At 38.5% G+C, this 20,942-nt stretch overlaps 1 protein-coding gene and 1 long non-coding RNA gene across 2 annotated transcripts; one reads left to right on the top strand and one right to left on the bottom strand.

Annotated features, from left to right (window-relative positions):
• The first annotated feature begins 929 nt into the window (after window positions 1-929).
• Window positions 930-20,036, top strand: LOC135085422 (uncharacterized). Its single transcript, XM_063980216.1, has 15 exons — window positions 930-1,093; window positions 1,866-1,993; window positions 2,606-2,733; window positions 2,930-3,047; window positions 3,500-3,655; window positions 4,029-4,158; window positions 4,408-4,557; window positions 5,055-5,135; window positions 5,722-5,854; window positions 6,600-6,712; window positions 7,008-7,130; window positions 7,532-7,705; window positions 8,554-8,724; window positions 10,932-11,018; window positions 19,697-20,036. Exons 1-15 carry the CDS (start codon window positions 935-937, stop codon window positions 19,844-19,846), a joined length of 2,001 nt encoding a protein of 666 aa, XP_063836286.1. The 5' UTR covers window positions 930-934; the 3' UTR covers window positions 19,847-20,036.
• On the bottom strand, window positions 9,126-10,048 carry LOC135085486 (uncharacterized). Its single transcript, XR_010260130.1, has 2 exons — window positions 9,596-10,048; window positions 9,126-9,235 (listed from the first exon to the last, which is right to left on the bottom strand). It is a non-coding gene; the product is annotated as an uncharacterized LOC135085486 (long non-coding RNA).
• Window positions 20,037-20,942: the final 906 nt, after the last annotated feature.

Here is a 20,942-nt window from a genome sequence, read left to right as displayed (position 1 = left end):
GATTCAAGTGTCGTATAAGGGTTTTACAAAAGCTGTATAAGGTCACGATCGACGGGACCATTAACGCCCCGACAAATTTGTATAGCCGATACTAAACGCTTAGAAAACTATTATATTCGGAATGTGAATAGGCTATTCATATGGAAACTGATGGAAGTGGTTCATTGTTGCAGTGCGAATGTACTCGGGCTTGACTTGCAATAATTATTGAGGGGATTTTGCTGTTTTTTGACCTTACGTTGAGTCATAACAGACATCTATGGCGACTTACAAGAATATTCCGATTAATATTAGGCAGGTAAGCTCTTAGTCTGCATCTCACTCTGATGGAAAGTGATGATGACACCGAAGATGGAAGCAAGCTTCACAAGGAATCACCAACCACAGGGGAATTCACTATCTTATCTCCAACTGTTGGAACACAACAATGTTTTACTGTTGTTGGTGGGCGCACCAGCGCCGCCAAGACAGTCAGGAGTCGAAGTGGCCGAAATCATCATCATCATCATCATACATTGTTGTTATGGCTTTTATCCATAGCCTTTATAGTTCCAAAATACTGAACTGTCCTATGCATGACATTGACAGTGGGGCGCCACCGTCAATACCGGATCGCTGGTTCCGATTTTTGCCATGTTCGAAACCATACAGTTGAACAATGGTAGCGCCCCCCTGTCATTGAGTTTGGTGGGACAGTTCAGCGTGGGTCATCTATACATAATCCTCCCTGTCAATCTTTGCCAGACAGATTTTTGAGAAGATTCACAAAGGTTTAATACGTGTCATTTCATTCATGATGAATACTAATGTCTGTCACTATAAAAAATATTAATGTCATGTCTGACTGAATCTGACATTAAGCAAAATAAATAACTTGAAATATTTTATCGGATAGTATTTATTAATTGTAAAGAATACATAATAATTAAACAAAATGGACGACCGAATGGAATTCCAACGTGACACGACGAGGAATTATGATGACACAACATCGAAATGGCAAAGAAGAGCGGCCAGTGCCATGTCTTTTGAGTCCGGGGAGTCTGGCAACTCTTACACTCCACAGGATCAACACTTGCAATATTTTCCAGAGGTAACAATCATCTTATTTTTATCGTGTTGATAACAAACCTACAGCCCGACGGATTAGCAAGCGGAAGTGGCAATGGGCAGGGCAGATAGTACGCAGAACTGACGACCGATGGGGCAGCAAGGTTCTGGAGTGGAGGCCGCGTACCGGAAAACGCAGCGTGGGACGTCCGCTGACAAGGTGGACCGACGACATCATAAAGGTAGCAGGAAAGCGCTGGACGCAAGCCGCTACCAACCGGGTAACATGGAAAGCATTGGGGAAGGCCTATGTTCAGCAGTGGACGTCCTATGGCTGAGATGATGATGATGATGAAGAACAAACCTACATATTGTCAGCCCTAAACTCTGCTACAAGAGTAGCGTTGTCAGTAGCAATAATTAAATCTTCGTGTGTGCAGTTGTTTGGGCACGCAGGGCACGACATTTGCTTGATCGACTGGGAAACACAAACACACTTGGACTCCAAGTTTGAACCATCTGAGAATCCCCACCTGGACAGATTGTCCTTACCTACTGCGGCTGACCTGCGTCCGAAGTTAATTAAAGACTTCCAGGCAAGCTAGAGGAGCTCGTGTCCAGGCGGAGGACTCTCAGAAATAGGGACGAAAGGGCAGGGAAGAACAATCATTTTGCGACCTTTTAGCATTGACAGTGCAGTTTACGTTACGTTTGCAAAAAGGCATTAGGGACTTAAGTGACCTGAGAATTTTGACTTGTAACACAACTGCCAACAGTCTTGGTGTTAACGTCAGTTACATTGAATTTATTTTCAGAAAGAGACACGCTCATACAGACAATTTGTGCCTGCGTCGTGGCATGAAACTTTGTCTTACTACCGTGGGTATGTAACAGCAGCAAGCAAAACGCAAATATACTCCCCACAATATTACCCCTTTAACATGTAAGTTACATCGTCGTTTTAACTAAATTCCGACCACTGCTGGACAAAGGCCTCCACCAAAGATTTTTACAACGACCATCCTGCGTTGCCTGCATTCAGGCACATCCCGCAATACTCATATCATCGGTTCACCGAGCAGGATACTTGCCCACATATTATCATCCTTTTCGTTATCGTCATTCAGGAACTTTTCTGCCTCAACAGCTTAGTAATGACTGCTAGCTATGTGTCTCACCCACGAAGTTCTTAATTGACTATTTTTATATTGTCACCTTTTATCAGTTTAATCGGGACATCTTTATTGTGCAATAATTAAAATTGTATTTCTGTTATGTTTGTACGCTTTGGAGCTCACGGGTCAAAAGTGGCCCGGTCCTTTATAAGGCTTGCGTGGGGATACAGATCCAACACGTAGAGGCCGTTTTAAGCGTAAAATATTCGACAAAAGTGAAAGTGGTGCACATGCTGGATCTAGTCTCTGACTATATCATGGGATGTAGCCAGAGACCATCCCCAGCCTGTGCACAGGAGCTATTGCAGTTATTGGAGAATGGACTAGGGTTATGGATGAAGGATAACATTAAATGAAGGATGGACTTTTAATTATTTCAGATTCTTCTGGCAAAACCTAATGAACCTGCTCTTCAAAAGTCTGCCTCTTACTTATGTTTACATGTTTCTTGCTTCCTATTCAGCCAATCACCACTTCTTTTTGCCTAAAATGATCCCTATTGCGTATGGTTAGTTGAATTAATTGAATAATGTAAAATAGATTCGCTATATTAATTCTAATTTATTTTAGTTTTTGTCTAGAAATGGAAAATAATTTTACTTCCAATAAGTCGGAATTTTATTGATGTTTGAACTAAGAAGTAAGTTATATGAAAATTCAATATCTTTACTTTTAATCACAATTTATAAATCGTTGCATTTTAGGTGTAATCATAATTTTCATTATAACGGCATTTCTTGAAATAATGCTTTTTATGGATTTTATAATTTTTTTGTTTCACTATACAATAAGAGGCTTTGTGGATAAGAACCCTTGGCACAGGTAAAAATATTTACTCATTTAACTTTTTAATTTGGTCAACCAATTAGATGTACAGGGTGTCCCAAAAAGTAGTATCAAGCCGAAGCCCAGAGGTAGAACATCACTAGGGCTATTCAAATCACGATAATTTTTGAATTATGATTATGATTGTTTTAGATTTCTGTGCGAATAGTCAAGTTACATGCCAGATTTTTTTAACTATTATTAGATGAATACTAAGCCTAGCTGATTCAGAAGTATTTACATCCATAACACGATTGTAAACAAAAACCTGTGTGTTTAAAAAAAATCATAACTCGAAAACTATCAAAAGTCACGGTGATTTGGGTAGCCCTAGTGATGCTCTCTGGGTTCGACTTGACACTACTTTTTTGGACACCTGTATACGTAGGTATATTTTACTCATTAGATCTAAGATTAAAGACACAGATGTCTCATTTTAAATCTTACAGGTGTGATAATAAAGAGCCTATCAATATGGGAAGTTACAATATTTATGGATTAGATGTTAGATTGTATGGCGTATGCGTTACGTTGAAAGAATATCAAGAGTTGCAAGAAGTGTTTGAAATTTACTATCCATTCCCAGCCCCGACGTTTTATTTCATGTACGTTAGTTGTCATAAATGAATATGTTTAAAAATTAGATGTTCAGTAAATATTTCTTTCAGTTTTTATATTCTGTCATATAAAAAGTTACAGAAGAAACAAAATACTGTCAATATCCCACCAAAAACATAAAAAAGAGCCAAGTTCAATACAAAATTAATGCTTGGCTGTGGGCTTCGAAGCAAAAAGAATGGTAGTAGGTTACAGTTCCTTTGCTTAACCTTGGCTTGAGAAAACGAAAAACAATACATAGACTCTTTTAAATTCAATGATTAACATTAACAAAGTAACTCAACCAATCAAAGGATTGAGTTTTGGAAGTAACTTCACGATGCAAGCCTTAATTACTAATAATGGCATTTTTATTTTCAGACAAACACAATATGCGTTGCTTTCTCACTCGAACTCCGATCGTATATCGCAATCATTCATATATTTTGTAATATTGTGGATTTTCATAAACTTATTTTACTGCCAGCTGTTTAGTAAAATGCTTTGGAAGGTACGTTACATAATATACATATTATTACCTACAGAGAGAAAACTTTTGGCCTGACCAGAGGTGGAATTGTGTAAAGCAATCGTAATCATTTGACAGTTCATAACGTACGATAAAGTCAGTTAAACAAAGCGTTTGACAGAATAATCGTACGTTATGAACTGTCAAATGATAACGATTGCTTTACACAATTCCACGTCTGATAGAAAATGATGATTTGTAGAAGAGCCTACAATTCCATTTTTTTTTCAGATTCATCACATTTTTCATTGGATTACGAATATAATTTTTATCATAGTATTATCACATTTAATGCTTCGTGATTTATTTGTAAAGCTCGAGGATGACAACTCGTCACAGGAAGGTGATCCGACTACAAAGCTCAAAAGTGACCTTATGTGGGTTAGTTTGTTTTGTTTGTTGTTATTACCTTTGCATTATATTATCCGTTTAGGTTAAAATTGTTACCTACTTAATACGTTTAAAACAGCTTTTAGTGTCTACGTGAATGTCCTATCCGGTGAGATCTAAAACCCGGGTTTTTTGTGACATTTGCCTGATTCAATCGCTGTATCACCATTCATCATCTAAATATATTAACTCAAAGGTGACTGACTGATATAGTGATCTATCAACGCACAGCCCAAACCACTGGACGGATCAGGCGGCATTTGGCATGCAGGTAGATGTTATGACGTAGGTATCCGCTAAGAAAGAATTTTACGAAATTCCACCCCTAAGGGGGTAAAACGGGATCCACGCGTACGATGTCGCGGACGGCCGCTAGTTATTCATATCCTTCCAATCTCCGTTCTAGTTGCGGCCCATGTATGACCGCGTATCACACTGGCAACAGTTTTTTGTTCTCACTTGCTATCTAATTATTTGATTGTTTTTAGCACAATGATCTGAATATGATAGCTCTGTCTATGGCCACACCACCAATCGTACACATTTTGACCTCAAGAACAAATAAAGAGGTATGTTTATTGTTATATTCTTCACACATTGTAACACCCGTATTCACAAACGGTGCTTGCTTAAGTGAAGCAGCAAATAGAATGCACAGCGTTGAATAGAGGTCTGTGATTGGTTCGTATGTAACCCTGTGCGTGAACGGGCACTGTGTGACCTCATAGTAATGTTTGTGAATACGGGTGTAAAAGTCGTCAGTAACGTTAACAGGGTTAACTTTTCTTACCCCTAGGCCACACACAACGCGATAACCCAGAGATTCGCGCAATGTGTGTAGCCAAATATTCGCGTAGTTTTTGCTGACCTACTTTTTGCATAGTCGCAAGGACTTCGAACCGCTATCGAATTACCCGAAAGTTATCATTGCCGCGATTGGCGTAAACGTAGCGTGGGCAGGCCTCCTACTAGGTGGACCGACGATTTGGTAAAGGTCACGGGAAGAGCTTGGATGCGGGCAGCGCAGGACCGTTCATTGTGGAAAACCTTGGGGGAGGCCTTTGTCCAGCAGTGGACGTCATTTGGCTGAAACGAACGAACGAATTTAGGTTTTGGAATTTAAAATGGTGTTTACTCCCAAAATCTTTATTACAGATTAACGCGAATAGAGACAGCAGTATACTGTTAATTTCAAATGGCATCTACAGCATATTGAAGGGATTGCTATCGCATAAAGTAAAAAAGTATTCTCAATCAATTTTAAAAGAGACGATTGACATGGAAATTCGTGAGTTATCAGGATAACCCATACCATTACTGTTTAGCTTTAATGTTATTTGAAATGACTGAAAGCCCTCCCCAATAAATGGATTATGTAGTTCCTGAGATTAGCGCTTTGAACCAAACGAACCAAAAAATCTAATTAATTATACTATAGATCGTTCCATCCACGAAGACGCGGCCCGCCATTCTTCCGCTGATGTTTGAGTGTTATCGGTACACGCTAAATTATTCATGAGCACACGCACACTACAATAATGACGCTCGGATTGCTCGGATCAAACTCCCCGCACCCTGCGTTTCCCTCAACCAAAAATTGACGGGGCACGTCTTCGTGGGTGAAACGATCTTTAATATTATACTTACGAGCAAAAGCATGGAATCAACCTGTTGTGTTTGGTTCCAAGCCATCTTAAGAACTGAAGGACTATGTATGTATCTATAATATCAATTTAAAGTATAAAATATTACCTTTAAAATGGTACCATTTTTATTTAATTTTTATTTATTAAAGGCCGGCAACGCACCTGTAACGCCCCTGGGTCTGCGGGTGTCTATGGGCGACGGTAATCATTTACCATCAGGTGATCCGTCTGCTCGTTTGCCTCCTATCACATAAAAAAAAAAATATCTTCTGTGAGTCGTTTAGTTCTTACGATTGCTCGGAACAAGTAGGGTGATTCCATACTTTTGCTCGCGAGTGTAGTTATAAAACTAATTTTATTGTTATTGTTTTTAAATATTTTTTTCAGTACACGAAGAGTTTTTTAAAATATGGACAGTTTACTTTTCAACCTTTTTCTTGGGTGATTTATTTTCAATCACGTTTTTTGGCATTCATTTCATTGTGGAAACTTTGAATGTTGTAAGTACAATAAATAAAATACAAAACTATGTATTTCTAAAAATTTTTGTCACATAAAGTAGCCTTTTCTCTGTCTATACTATTGCCCGCAGCTTTTGTCTCTTATAACAATCAATTTCTGCAAGTAGCCTTTAAAAAAGCACTTTTACACGTCCCAGTACTAACCCTACCACTGCTTCGGGACAATAAATGGGCCAGTGCTGAGAAGAAGCAGCGCAAGAATGTCAGTCACTATTTGTTTGAAGTCTGTTTGTTTGGATGTTTTTGTAATTTACTTTATTTGTATTACTTTCAGGTTATTACCTCCCAATGCTTAATAGAAGCCATAGTTTGTGAGTGGCGTGTGGCAAAACGACTCTTTGTGTCCTTTATCTTTTTTATATTGGGGATTGTCGTATTTTATCTTTCCACACACGAAGTAAGTTATTTAGGCAAAATAAAGATGTCATGCTCTATATTGAGGATCTGTTTCCTGTAGTAAAGATTAGTTACACTGGATACGTTCTGCAGGCAGCAGTCAGTGGCCTAATTCACGTATCAAAACTTCAACGATACGCAAGCGATTTCATCGCTAAAGTCACTTTTCGTATTCACGTATTAATCGCCCGATTTTGTTTCGATTTCATATTTAGGCGTATTCGATCATGCCTTCGCGGTATTCACGTATTCTGTAATAGTCAAACGACATTTTGACTATTACAGAATACGTGAATTAGGCCACAGGTCAAAATGCGGGTTGCGTTCCTTTAACCTGACCGCTGCCCTCAGAACGCATTCAGTGTGGCAAATCCTTTATCGTGGATTTTTATTATATTTTAGTCCAGAATAGGTTTCTACATGTACACTCAACACGTGGTCACCCTGCTGGAGATATTTGTGATATTCTTCATGTACCCACTGGGCCGACTGATCGACGATATCACCTTTTACACCGGAGTCATTCCGACGCAAATGAGGCTTTATAACTTGAAAGGAGTGCCTTTGTATTTTGCGGTAACATTAGCTTTTGAGTTTTTCTTAGCTACCTACTAGAGGATTGGGACGTAAGCCCGGTTTCCACTAAGATGAAGCGGAGCGCAGGAGATCCGCAGGAGAACCAAAGTGACCGACATAGCTCGCAGAATTGCTAAAATCAAGTGGCAGTGGGCGGGGCACATAGCTCGTAGAGACGATGGCCGTTGGGGCAGAAAAGTTCTCGAGTAGCGACCACGGGCTGGAAGACGTAGCGTGGGCAGGCCTCCTACTAGGTGGACCGCCGATCTGGTGAAGGTCGCGGGAAGAACCTGGATGCGGGCAGCGCAGGACCTTTCATTGTGGAAACCCTTGGAGGAGGCCTTTTTCCAGCAATGGACGTCATTCGGCTGAAACGAACGAACGAACGAACGGAGCGGAGCGGAGGGATGTTCAAATAATTAGATCTGAGGTGGAATTGTGTAAAGCAATCGTAATCATTTGACAGTTCATAACGTACGATAAAGTCAGTTAAACAAAGCGTTTGACGGAATAATCGTACATTATGAATTGTCAAATGATTACGATTGCTTTACACAATTCCACTTCTGATTGATTTTCTTAACACTTCTCCGCATAACTTCACGCCGCGCCGCGCCGCCGCCGCTGTTAATTCTATAAAAACATTTGACGACACAGCTCTCTTCTCTGCTCGGCTTCGCTCCGCCTTAGACCCAGAGCAGAGAGAAGAAGTGGAAATAATAAAATCTGATTGGTTCTCCAACACACTTCTCTGCTCCGCACCGCTTTTGTGGAAACCGGGCCTAAAAAGTACATACTTAAGTCAATAGATATATTATGTAAGATTAAAGTTTCAAATATGTTTCCAGTGGAAATTATACATCTTACTTAAATTCAACACTAACTGGATGAAGTATATCGAGAACGATGACAATGTGTATCCGGATCATCTCGATTATTATTTCGACGTCAGCATAGGCATTTTCTTATTCATTGGGGTATTGTATGCGGCTGTTAAAAATTTGTATTTTTATAAAAAGGTAAGATCGTGTGATACAGAATCATTTTTTCTTATTTTAAAGCTGTTGGATGTGTACAATGCATAGCTTCTGGCTCCATGGTGCATTTGATACCCTTAGTTTTTGAAATCAGTGAAAAATATTTAGAGCCCCCGCAGACTAGGTACAATCTTTTTCTCGAGTTTAAACTTTCGCGTTTTATAATTTTGTTAATTTAAACAGGTTTAATGCGGAAACGTATACGAGTATTTCTCAAAAAAAATGTACGTAACGAAACGGTAGTAACGAAATAGTAAGGCCATAAGGCTTGTTATACATTGGCGAAATATTGTGAATGCTCTTCATTTATTCAATTCGAAATATTTGTAAGTATGCACCCAAATACGGGGTAATATTAAGGGGTTAGAAATAAAATAAGGGAGTAATCATTCATACTATTTTAATAAAATTATTTTTGTTCCATCATGTTTATCCATTTTGAGTCGTTCTCTGTAAGCTTTTTGCCTTTCGGCATTGGTTTTTGGCGGCATTTCTAAAAAAACAAAAGAAGTAATCACATAAAAACGTAATCTAAATGATTTGATAATTTTTTGCTGGTGGCACTTCTGTAAAGCAGATAGTATTCAATCCTTTTGTTATTAACGCTCTATATTTTTTGAAATAAATTAAGTAGTGAATATTACCATGCTTAGTCAGGTAATAACAGTATACACTTAGCATTATGTTGTACTTTTTCGTAACGTAACGAAATTCGTAAAAAACGTAACGAAATATTAGACAAAATGAGATCAGAAACAAGTATTTTTTTGATAAAATTTGTTACAGCAAATATAAAAGCTTACTAAATGTTCGTACCACACGTATTACAAAAAATGGTTAAATGAAGACTTACCGTTCTATATAAAATCGCTGATTTTACTGCCTGTTACGAAAAAGTAATCCCACAAAACACACACGTTTTCACTAATTTTCGCGATAGATGTTATGGCGGAGACGTCAGGCCAACAGCCATTCAGAGTGTAGCTATTGTTGTCCGTGTAAAATAAATACGGAATTGTTCAGAAACCATGGGAAAGTAGAAATAAATCGTAACTAAAGAGTAAATAACGAAATAGTAAATGAGAGCGACTCATTTTGTTTTTTTGCTTTAAATTGCCAATTCATTATGACACCCCATAGAAAATCAATTTGATACAGAAACTGCGATAACTGTAGAACGATAATACAAAGAAATTTACAATAATTTAGTTACGTATCGCATTTTATGAAACAAAAATACATGAAAAAGCTAGGGTGGCAAACAGGTTTTTGTATGAAAGGTAAAAAAGGACTATTTTTAAAATATCTAAATATTTGGTAATAAGTAGGATTATAGCTATAATTCTTCGTTATCTTAAAGATTAATATTCATCCTTCAAAATTGTGTGTGTGTTTTTTTTGTGTGATGATTTATAAATATAAAACTTTTGAACTGTTTCAAAGCACACTTTTTTTTTTCAAAATGTACATTTTTTTTTTAGAAATACTCATACTGAAATATTACCTGTTTTGCTTGACGTTTAAAACCTGTTTAAATTAATTGAAATATTTTATCGGCCGATATCAAATTTGCGTAATGTGTGTACTTTCATACATGTTCATACTGATTAACAGCTCGACTAAACTATCGCCTGACATCAAGTCTGTACTAAAATAGAGAAACATGGGTCTCACTCTCAACGCGAAACCGAACCGCCAGTCTGCTTGTGACCACGGCTGCAGCATAGCAGCCGAAACGTCAAGCCGTGAGTACATAAATATGTCAAACTCATATCAAAAATGTCCCGTTGAGACCTATGATTCTCTATTTTAGATGAAATGGAACGCGAAAGTTTAAAAAAGTCTGTAGTCTGCGGTGAGACTTAGAGAGAAGCCACACGGTGCGGTGCGGCGCCGCACCGCAAACATTTTGCCGCATCACTTTACACATGGTGGTATGCGGCGCCGCAACGGCACCGTCTCGCTAAATCGATGTGCGGTGTGCCTACGGTGCGGCGCTGGAACGCACCGTCTGGCATATCATTGATTTTTATATGCAGGACGCCGCAGCGGCACCGCTCCGGCGCCGCGCCGCGACCGCACCGCACCGTGTGGTTTCTCCCTTGGCTGAAGTGCCACCATTTTTGATGATTTCAAATGCACTTTTGATTTCGGATTTTACATTAATTAATTATACTATTATTTATCAGACGTGGAGATCTTTGCTTGTACCAGAATCGAATTGGGGTCCAGAATATTCTATACGGCAGTTGAGGAAGCAATACGACTCGAGAGAAGTAAGTTATGGAACTTATTTTTACCCGACTACGGCAAAGCAAAAGGAGGGTTATGATTTTGACAGGCTATGTATGTATGTATGTATGTATGTATGTTCATGTGTACCCTCGTAACTTCTAAACTACTTATCAGAATTCGACAAATGACATATCATTAGAAGCGACTTAATTGTCCGCTGGTTATAGGCTATATGGGGTTTCACAAAATCTAATTTGGCGCCCTCTAGCGGACAAAACATACAGAGTAAAAAAATAAAGTTAAGATAAATATGCCGTGTTTGGTATCATTTGAAAGCGCTTTACTTGTACATTTTGAATATATATATTTTATATTACTAGCATTTGCTTGTGACTTTACCTGTGTAATAAAACTCACATTATTTTCCAAGTAGACTTCTATTTTCTTCAGATACTCGTTACAGGTTCCAGGCACGTCTGTCCACGACAACGGCTCCAGCAAAAGTGGTTCGATTCGCCATGTTTTTATCCCTCCTCAATTTAGCAGCCGGTGTTGCCAATAAAAATATTTAAGTTTTAGCCTTGTTTCCACTAGGGGGCACTTTGTGCGCACTAGTGAAAACAAGGCTTTATTCCATCGACCGTAGTTTTTAAAATTTAGCACGGTGTTGCCAGTAATAAAAATATAAATATTCGTTCGGAAATAGATAATTTTAATGAAACCTAACACTCGTCCATCCTGACGCAGTGCATGTCCTCATGCACTGGCAAACCTAACACATGGCCAATCGAATCACCTAACAATGTTATGAATTATATTTATTATTTCAAAATGTACTAGTTATCAAATCATAATAGAACCTTGCAAACCCTCCTTCTTGCAAGTTACAACATCATAAGTCTTATTATCTTGCAAACCCTCCTTCTTGCAAGTTACAACATCATAAGTCTTATTATCTTGCAAACCCTCCTTCTTGCAAGTTACAATAAATAATTTACAAATGAATAGCTTGCAAACCCTCCTTCTTGCAAGATTCATTGTAACCAATGTCATTCAAAACAATAATAATTAAAACTGAATATCTTGCAAACCCTCCTTCTTGCAAGTTACAATAAATAATATCAAATGAACATCTTGCAAACCCTCCTTCTTGCAAGTTACAATAAATCATTAACAAATGAACATCTTGCAAACCATCCTTCTTGCAAGTTTCATTGTAACTAATGTCATTTAAAACCAAGTTATTTAAAGCTGAATCCTCTTTCTCATGACTATTTCATCTTTACTTAAAATCAAACTATCCATTACTTGTTTTTATTTATTATAGTTTATTCATTAACTCAAGTAGCGACTTATATATTATTTATTTATTCATTATTTATTATCCAATCATATTTACCTTATGTGTAATGTAGTAGATATATGTATAACTTATTAATTCCACTAACAAAACAAATCTTTCATGCGTAACTAAATGTGTTCTCCAAACTTATTAAACGTAATTAAAACAACCCCTTTTTATTTAGAACTTCTAACAAGGACTAAGAGCAAGAGCGCTACAAACAATAATTGTTACCTAGCACATATCTGCATAAACGTACAGAATTAGAAAACATGTTTACTATTATCAATTCGTAAAGTGGTCAATCAGTTAAGTACGCAATACAGCTTATCCGATTTAGTACGCTAATAATAAAGTAAAATCACCGGTGAGATGGAAATTATTAGTATGAATATTCTTGTTTATAATAAAATAATAAAAATTTAAGTTCATCACAAGTAAATAAATGATTCATTTCATTCATTTCATTTCAAATCTCCCCTTTCTTTTTATAATTATTTACATGTACAATAAAAACAATTACTTACATTAAGTAATATAAGTATACAATATATTAATAAACAAACTAATGATTACTTTCAGTGTCACTCGCAATAGAACTATTATCTTCAGCATCCTTATCCTCATTGCCCTCATTTACATCTAAAGCGGCTACGTGAACCCAGGGTAACATTCTATCAGCAGCGACGGTAGTCTGGCGTTTGTTCCTAGTACTGCTTAGACCAGGTATAGAAGCTAACCGATATCGATCGTTGCCTAACACAGTTACTACTCGGTAAGGTCCAATATAAGGAGACATCAGTTTTTTGCTCTTTCCGTCATTCGAGAAGCATGTTCGAGTAATTTTAACAAGTTCTCCCTCCCTATATATCCTAGCTGGACGTCGATTTTTATCATAAGATTTTTTTTGTTTTTCCTGTTCCTCATCAATCCTATCTTTAACCGATTCCCGTATAGTTGTCAAATCCGTATTTTCACGAGTCTCATGCACAATCTCATTCATTCTAGGATCTAATTCAGAGTTCATACTTGGCCCAAACATAATCTCTGCCGGCGTCCTACCTGTAGTTTTCTGACGAGTGTTATTCATTCCCCATTGCACTCTACCTATTTTGTCATCCCAGACTTTCTCATCAAAGTTAAGATTCTGGGCAGTCAAAGAGCTAATAATAGTGCGATTGCACCGTTCCACTTGCCCGTTAGACCTCGGACTCGCAACCGCATTCAGAACATGTCGAATCCCCTTATCCAGACAAAATTTCTTAAAGGCGTGCGAAGTAAAACACGTTCCACGATCACTTATTATTCTGTCTGGATTACGAAACGTATAGAATATATCTTCGAGTACTCTGATTGCGGTTTGAGTCTTAGTATTACGGACAGGCCTGATAAATATGAATTTTGTAAAAGAGTCGACCACAACAAGGAGATATGAATTCCCTCTATTGGATCGCACAAAGGGCCCAAGGTGGTCTATATGTACAGTATGGAAAGGAACTTCTACTTTAGGTATAGTATGTAACTGTCCCTCATTCGTACTAACCTTTTTAGAATACGCACATTCTATACAAGCCTGAACGTACTTTTTGACGAATTTGGACATTTTGGGAAACCAGTATGTTTTCTTAATTCGTTCTAGAGTCTTCTCGATACCAAAATGTCCAATTTCGTCGTGATTCATACGACAAACTTGCCACCTTGCCCCTTTGGGCACCACCCAGCGCAAATCTGTTTTGTCCCCATTTACACACTTATATAGTTTATTGTCCCTAATCAGATAGTTGTCTTTTATATATTTTAGACCATCTATATCCATGTTAGAATCGATGATATTACGAATTCGATTAAGTTCAGAGTCTCCTAGTTGCAAAGTTTGAAGCCAGTCCTGACCCGTGATTTGCATGACGCTTGGATATGGATCTGTCTCTGTTGTCACATAAGAGTGTTCAGTGGGGTTACGAGACAACGCGTCCACATGAGCCATTTTGGTGCCTGCCCTATATTCAATGTTACATTGAAATTCTTGTAATAAGAGCCACCAACGGGCTATGCGTGGAATCAGATCACGCTTGGAAAATGTCGAGCGCAAAGCGCTACAGTCCGTAACTATTTTGAAGTTTTGCCCTAACAGATACACTCTGAATTTCTTTAGGGAGCACACCACAGCCAGCGTTTCCAACTCAAAAGCATGGAAGTTCTTTTCCTCTGGTGACGTTTGGCGGCTGTAATACGCCACGGGTTGAAAACTGTCACCATCACTAGACTTCTGTAACAGAATTCCACCTATACCAACCCTGCTGGCGTCAGTGTGTAATTCTGTCACAGCAGTTGGGTCAAAGATAGCTAGTATGGGCCTATGGACTAACCTATCCTTGAGAGTCTGAAACGCTGCCTGTTGGTCCTCAGTCCATACCCATTCTGCGTCCTTTTTAAGCAATTTGTTTAGGGGATGCGCTAGTGCGGCAAAATTGCGAATAAACTTCCTAAAGTAGCTTACTAGCCCTAAAAATTGGCGGACCGCGTGCACATTAGTGGGACATGGAAAATCGACTACGGATTGAATTTTCTTATCACCAGGTCGTATACCCTCTGAACTGATCTCATATCCTAAATAATTGATTTTGGTTTTAAGGAAATCGCACTTCGACAAATTTAATTTCAGATCTGCTTCCTCTATTAATCGTAGGACTCTCTCCAGTCTTTCCAAGCATTCATCCACACTTTTTCCGTATATTAAAATGTCGTCAATATAAGCAGTTGCTTCAGAAAATCTAGCTGACCCTAAAACTTTATTCATCATTCGTTGAAAAACCGCCGGCGCGTTTGCCAGCCCGAAGGGCATACGGTTAAATTCGTATTGCCCATCCGGGGTGACAAACGACGTCAGCTGTTTAGAGTCATCTGATAAAGGCACCTGATAATAGCCAGAAGACATGTCTAAAGATACGAAATATGCCTGTCCTGACAGCCTCGCAATCTCGTCTTCTATCACTGGCATTGGGTACCGTTCTTTCACAGTAATAGAGTTTAGCTGCCTATAGTCAACACACAACCTTTGTCGTCCATCTTTCTTTCGCACCAGAATAATAGGACTGGCATATTCCGAAACTGACTCTCGTACAATCCCTGCCTCTAACATTTCTCCAATCATTTCCCTAACCTGTTCACGTTCCTTGTGAGACAATCTATACGGTCGATATACTACGGGCCGCTTACTATTCAATTCTATGTGCATTTCGGTGATATTAGTGCACCCTAATTCTTTCAAAGATGACGCAAAACAATGTTCATATTCCCTCAATAGTTGTAGTAATTTTTGTTTGTGTTCGTCGCTAATTGTACTGCCTATATGAACCTGCTCGATGTCTATGACATTGTTTTGTGTTTGAGCGACATCATTAGTCACACGCGTAAGGCGTTTTACCACATTGACTTTAATACCCCTCCCGAATATAACCCCTTCGCGAAACTGACAACTCTTTGATACAGGAGTTATGTACACATAGAGCTTTCCTCCTCTTACTTCGTACACACCCCCATTGATCTTAAATTGTTGGGTGGGTTTCCCCACTATCCTAGTATTTAACAAGATGGTTCCATTTGTGATCGAGTTTGTACATGCCCTAACGGCAGCTGGACCATAAATATTGCTACTAGTCATGCTGTAAACTGTAATAGAGGTATTTTCCATGATATCGGTATTTGAGAATGGAAGCTCGGTGGCTACGTTTGTGAACTTTAATTGTTGTGCGTCCTTGTATACAACAATGTGCGGCTGTTCAGTATAAGATTGTCCCACCAGCAACGGATAATCAAGTAATTTATCATCAACTAGGTGACATTTCACACGCGCATCCACACCATCAATGTTGACATTCACTTCAACACTACCTAACGACTGAATTATGTTATTGCCAAAACCCTTAAGCGGGGTAGAACAAGTATTGTCACACGACAACCCTAAAGTTGTTGCAATAGATTGTGAAAGTAACGTAACTTCACTGCCGAAGTCAATAAAAGATTTAAATGGGATGTCATTTACCCTACATTCCTTAATAAATTTTGAGTTGGTCCCTGACATTGAAATGCTCATTGTCTTGCGTGCGGGAACTACACTATCATTAGTACCAACGTGTTCAGATCTAATTGTACAATTATCTGACTTGTGACCTATTCTACGACACTTCGTACATTGAATTAGTGGTTTTGGACATTTTAAGTATGGGTGTCCATTTTCCTTGCAGTTAAAGCAGTATAACTGTGTATTATTGCCACTAGGCTTGATTGGGCGGAGAAGGGAGCTATTCCTCGAATCGTTAGATCTAGTTTTAAAGTTATTGCGGTCAAACGGTTGCTGGCTTTCTTTATTACTCATTAAGAATTGAAGTAACTGTTCGGGTTGCGTACAACGTAATGCATTAGCACTAGATCGCATAGTTTTATCGGTTAACCCATGTATAATACAGTCTACCGCTCGCTTGCCTTCAATGTCACACTGGTTTAACAGGGCCAACTTTTCATAAAAATATACTTCTAGGGGTTCATTGTACCTACTCTTTCTTTTCAGCATATCCTCCAAGGATTGGCCATAATTCTGTTCGAAAGGAAAAGCATTCAAAAGTTTTTGTTGCCACTCAGTCCAACTAAATAATATGGAATTTAAACTTTCGTACCACGTTTTAGCCAATCCTTGGAGTTTTTGCATCGCGAAATGAATTACTGTTTTTTCATCCCAGCCGTACACCGTAGCACACTCATTCACCTTCTTAAGCCAAATATCTATGCGTTGACTCTTTGAAGAAGGGTCAAAGTCTGGCAGAATATTTTTAGAGTGTATATTGTTACTATGCATCTGAGTGGGTAGGGTGGACGGCTGAGACTGATTCTTAACGTTACTAAGTGAATTTATCATATTAATCACGTCCCTAGCAGAAAAAGTTGGGCTTTCTGACCTTTTAGACTTCTGAGCTGGGGCGCCATCCTCGATGAATTCTCCGATGCGTGCCCGGCGAAACTCCGAGCTGCGCGACCGGCGGGTACCCCTGCGTGCGCGTCGCTCCTCACTTTCTCGCTCTCCCCGACGTTGCTGCTCACGATGATAGTTGCGGCCGCGGCTCTCCCTTTCCGATGCCATCCGGTGCAGCTGGCTCCGTTCTCTCCGTAATTGGTCCTCCAGGTCCCGTATGCGTTGACGTTCACGTTCTAGGTCTACATCCTTCTTAAGTAAACTTCTGTCACGTTCCGTACTTCTCAGTCGGCTTCGGCTGCGGTGGCTTCGGCTACGGTAGCCCCGGCTTCCTCGGCGAGTATGGCTGCGACTGCGTCGCATCGATTCTCGGCTACCACCAGCTGTTTGTTTTTCAGGCGTCTTCAAACGGCGCAGCGGTGGTAATTCATCATCGTGCGGCATTATTCTGAAACTCGAAAACGTAAGCTATGTATTTGTCCTTTATTAAATACTTGATATCCTGTTATCTCGAAAACGGTGCGTCCTAGCGCAAAAATAACAAAATTTTGGCCCCCGTAGACCCCATACTGAGCACAGGTCTCATTATACAAGTTAACAAAAATGACCTTCGAATGACCTTTCAAGTTTTCTAAAAATTAAAACTGTAATAAATACCAATATTTAGTTTTAAAGTGTTATAAAATGCAAAAAGAAATGTTTTCAGCTACCTACGTAAGTAATTAAAGTGCAAAAATAAGAAATAAATAAAAAATACTGTAAGTGGGTAAATGCCACTTCTGAAATGTAATAAAACTCACATTATTTTCCAAGTAGACTTCTATTTTCTTCAGATACTCGTTACAGGTTCCAGGCACGTCTGTCCACGACAACGGCTCCAGCAAAAGTGGTTCGATTCGCCATGTTTTTATCCCTCCTCAATTTAGCAGCCGGTGTTGCCAATAAAAATATTTAAGTTTTAGCCTTGTTTCCACTAGGGGGCACTTTGTGCGCACTAGTGAAAACAAGGCTTTATTCCATCGACCGTAGTTTTTAAAATTTAGCACGGTGTTGCCAGTAATAAAAATATAAATATTCGTTCGGAAATAGATAATTTTAATGAAACCTAACACCTGTATTCATGGGCTAATTGCATATAATTCACATCTTTTCGTTCATAGCTTCTTTACTACTTATTAGTTCATCAATTTAACTTTTGTTTTCACAAATACACTTTATCACCAAAATAGTACAAATAATAAAAAGTAAAAAAACTAAAACCCAACTACGACAAAAAACGACGCTGAAAAAGTATAAAACAAGATTTTCAGAATACTAAACTGAACAAAGTTGCTAATGTAGTTGCATAGTAATTTTCATGTTTGGAAAGGCGTAGTCACACGTTACATATACCTACCTACCGTAGCACTTTGACAACGTGTGACTGCGGTTTTCCAAACATGAAAATTACTATGCAACTACATTAGCAACTTTGTTCAGTTTAGTATTCTGAAAATCTTGTTTTATACTTTTTCAGCGTCGTTTTTTGTCGTAGTTGGGTTTTAGTTTTTTTTTTAAGTAGTAGTGTTGATTTTGTTTGACATCTGTGATGGGATATCGAAACTTTTATCATCAGTGTGCTTACCATTAGTTTACGTTAGGTGTGTTCATGCTAGCGACTGCGTAAAAATAGTCACACGTTACATATACCTACCTACCGTAGCACTTTGACAACGTGTGACTGCGGTTTTCCAAACATGAAAATTACTATGCAACTACATTAGCAACTTTGTTCAGTTTAGTATTCTGAAAATCTTGTTTTATACTTTTTCAGCGTCGTTTTTTGTCGTAGTTGGGTTTTAGTTTTTTTTTTAAGTAGTAGTGTTGATTTTGTTTGACATCTGTGATGGGATATCGAAACTTTTATCATCAGTGTGCTTACCATTAGTTTACGTTAGGTGTGTTCATGCTAGCGACTGCGTAAAAAATGACATTAAATGTATGACAAATTGTACAGCGACCCCAGCGGCTACTTTCAAGAACTAAAATCTCCATAGATTTTCTTGACGCATTCGCCTTCGAGCACACCTAACGTAAACTCATGGTAAGCACACTGTTCAAAATTATTTCGTATTCATTGACAAAAGGTCCTTAATAGTCCGAGAGGGGACCGTAGAAACCCTACGTCATTTGATACTAAGATAAGCTCCAGGGCACACGTTCAGAAAACTTACGCTAAGCTTGGAAAAATTAATTATTAAAATCCGATTTGGCCGAAAGAACCAAATTTAGATTAGATGACAATACAATATTCGACCATAGGAACTCCTAAACGAAACAGCGGATTGGCATTGAGTCTTTTAGTGCATTATTTAAAAGCGTGTTTTTAGTTTTTTAAACTATTAATTTATTTTAAGTTAATTCTTTTACAGTACATCGGATCACAAGCCCCTCGCCCTTTGAGTCGGTACATGATTTACAAGGCCGAAGCTAAAAAATACTCGCTCAATATCAAATATCCAAGTGTAACGTCAGACGCGTCTTCGGAGGTCAGATATGAGAACGAAAAGAAAAATGTGTAAAATAAAATTTCAATTAATTCAATTAGCCAATGGCTGTCCACCGTTGAATGGACCTCCGGACTCTAAAGAACGCCGCAGAGTACGGGACTATTCCCACCTCTCGTTCCTACTGCTGCAACTCCTGTAGCCAGGATCTACAGCTTGACTGCCAATAAAAACCCAAATAATGAAGGTCAAGTTTCTCCCAGGGAAAGTTTTACGTAGCCGCAGGGTACGCTCTCCCACTGTTTTCCTTCGGCTGTTTTAATCTATCTTCTTGAAGTCGTCAGTCCATTAAGCAAAGTTTTCGTTCAAGAGCACATTTGCTTTGATTTCGTCGGTTCTCCAGTATAAGTATGGTCTTATCAAAATCTAGAAAAAAGCCTTCCATAAAACTTTGTTTAAACAAGTTTTATCTGTATTAAACGTAGGTTTTTTTTATAAGTGTTTTAATGATTAAATATTATATTGATATAGATTTTTTTCTTCAATGATAGGGCAAGAAAATCAAATGTTTATTTTTTACGTTAGGTACTCTCAAAGATTCAAAGATTATTTATAAATGTGGTCTTAAGTCAAAGAGAGGTGCAGCTTATCTCACCAGCGCAGCTGGCGTGTGAATTTGTGCAAAATTTCCTGAGATCGCTTTAGATTATCTATTGTTACTTGTTTCACCATTTTTATAACTAAATAAGGCGGTTATCACACTGCGCCGCGCTCCGCCGCGGAGCGCGGGGCGACAGATTTAGTCATTGTATGCAAGTACCTCAGTTTGTATAGAAAACACGCGGCACTTCACACTGACAACGCGTCCGCGCGTCCGCGTGATTTCATATAAAAAATCACGCGCTCCGCGACGGAGCGCGGCGCAGTGTGATTACCGCCTATGTATTGTGAGATTTTTGAGGTGATTTGATTCTTATCATCATAAAGTTCAAGTACGTACTTATTAAACCATTTGCAGGCAATTATTAATTTTATAGCGGCTTTTGCTGGAGGTGAAGTAAATTTAAAATTCTAATAAATTCAATCAATCTCATTACGGTTTATGGGGATTTATATTTTATCGCCTCGTTAAGTCTTAAATCGGGATTTCCAATCACATTTCACAATTTGG

This window comes from Ostrinia nubilalis, chromosome 2 (genome assembly GCF_963855985.1).
Source record: "Ostrinia nubilalis chromosome 2, ilOstNubi1.1, whole genome shotgun sequence".
NCBI lineage: Eukaryota > Metazoa > Arthropoda > Insecta > Lepidoptera > Crambidae > Ostrinia > Ostrinia nubilalis.
The sequence above is the reverse complement of the archived record's forward strand: the minus strand, read 5'-3'. Positions and strand labels throughout refer to the sequence as shown.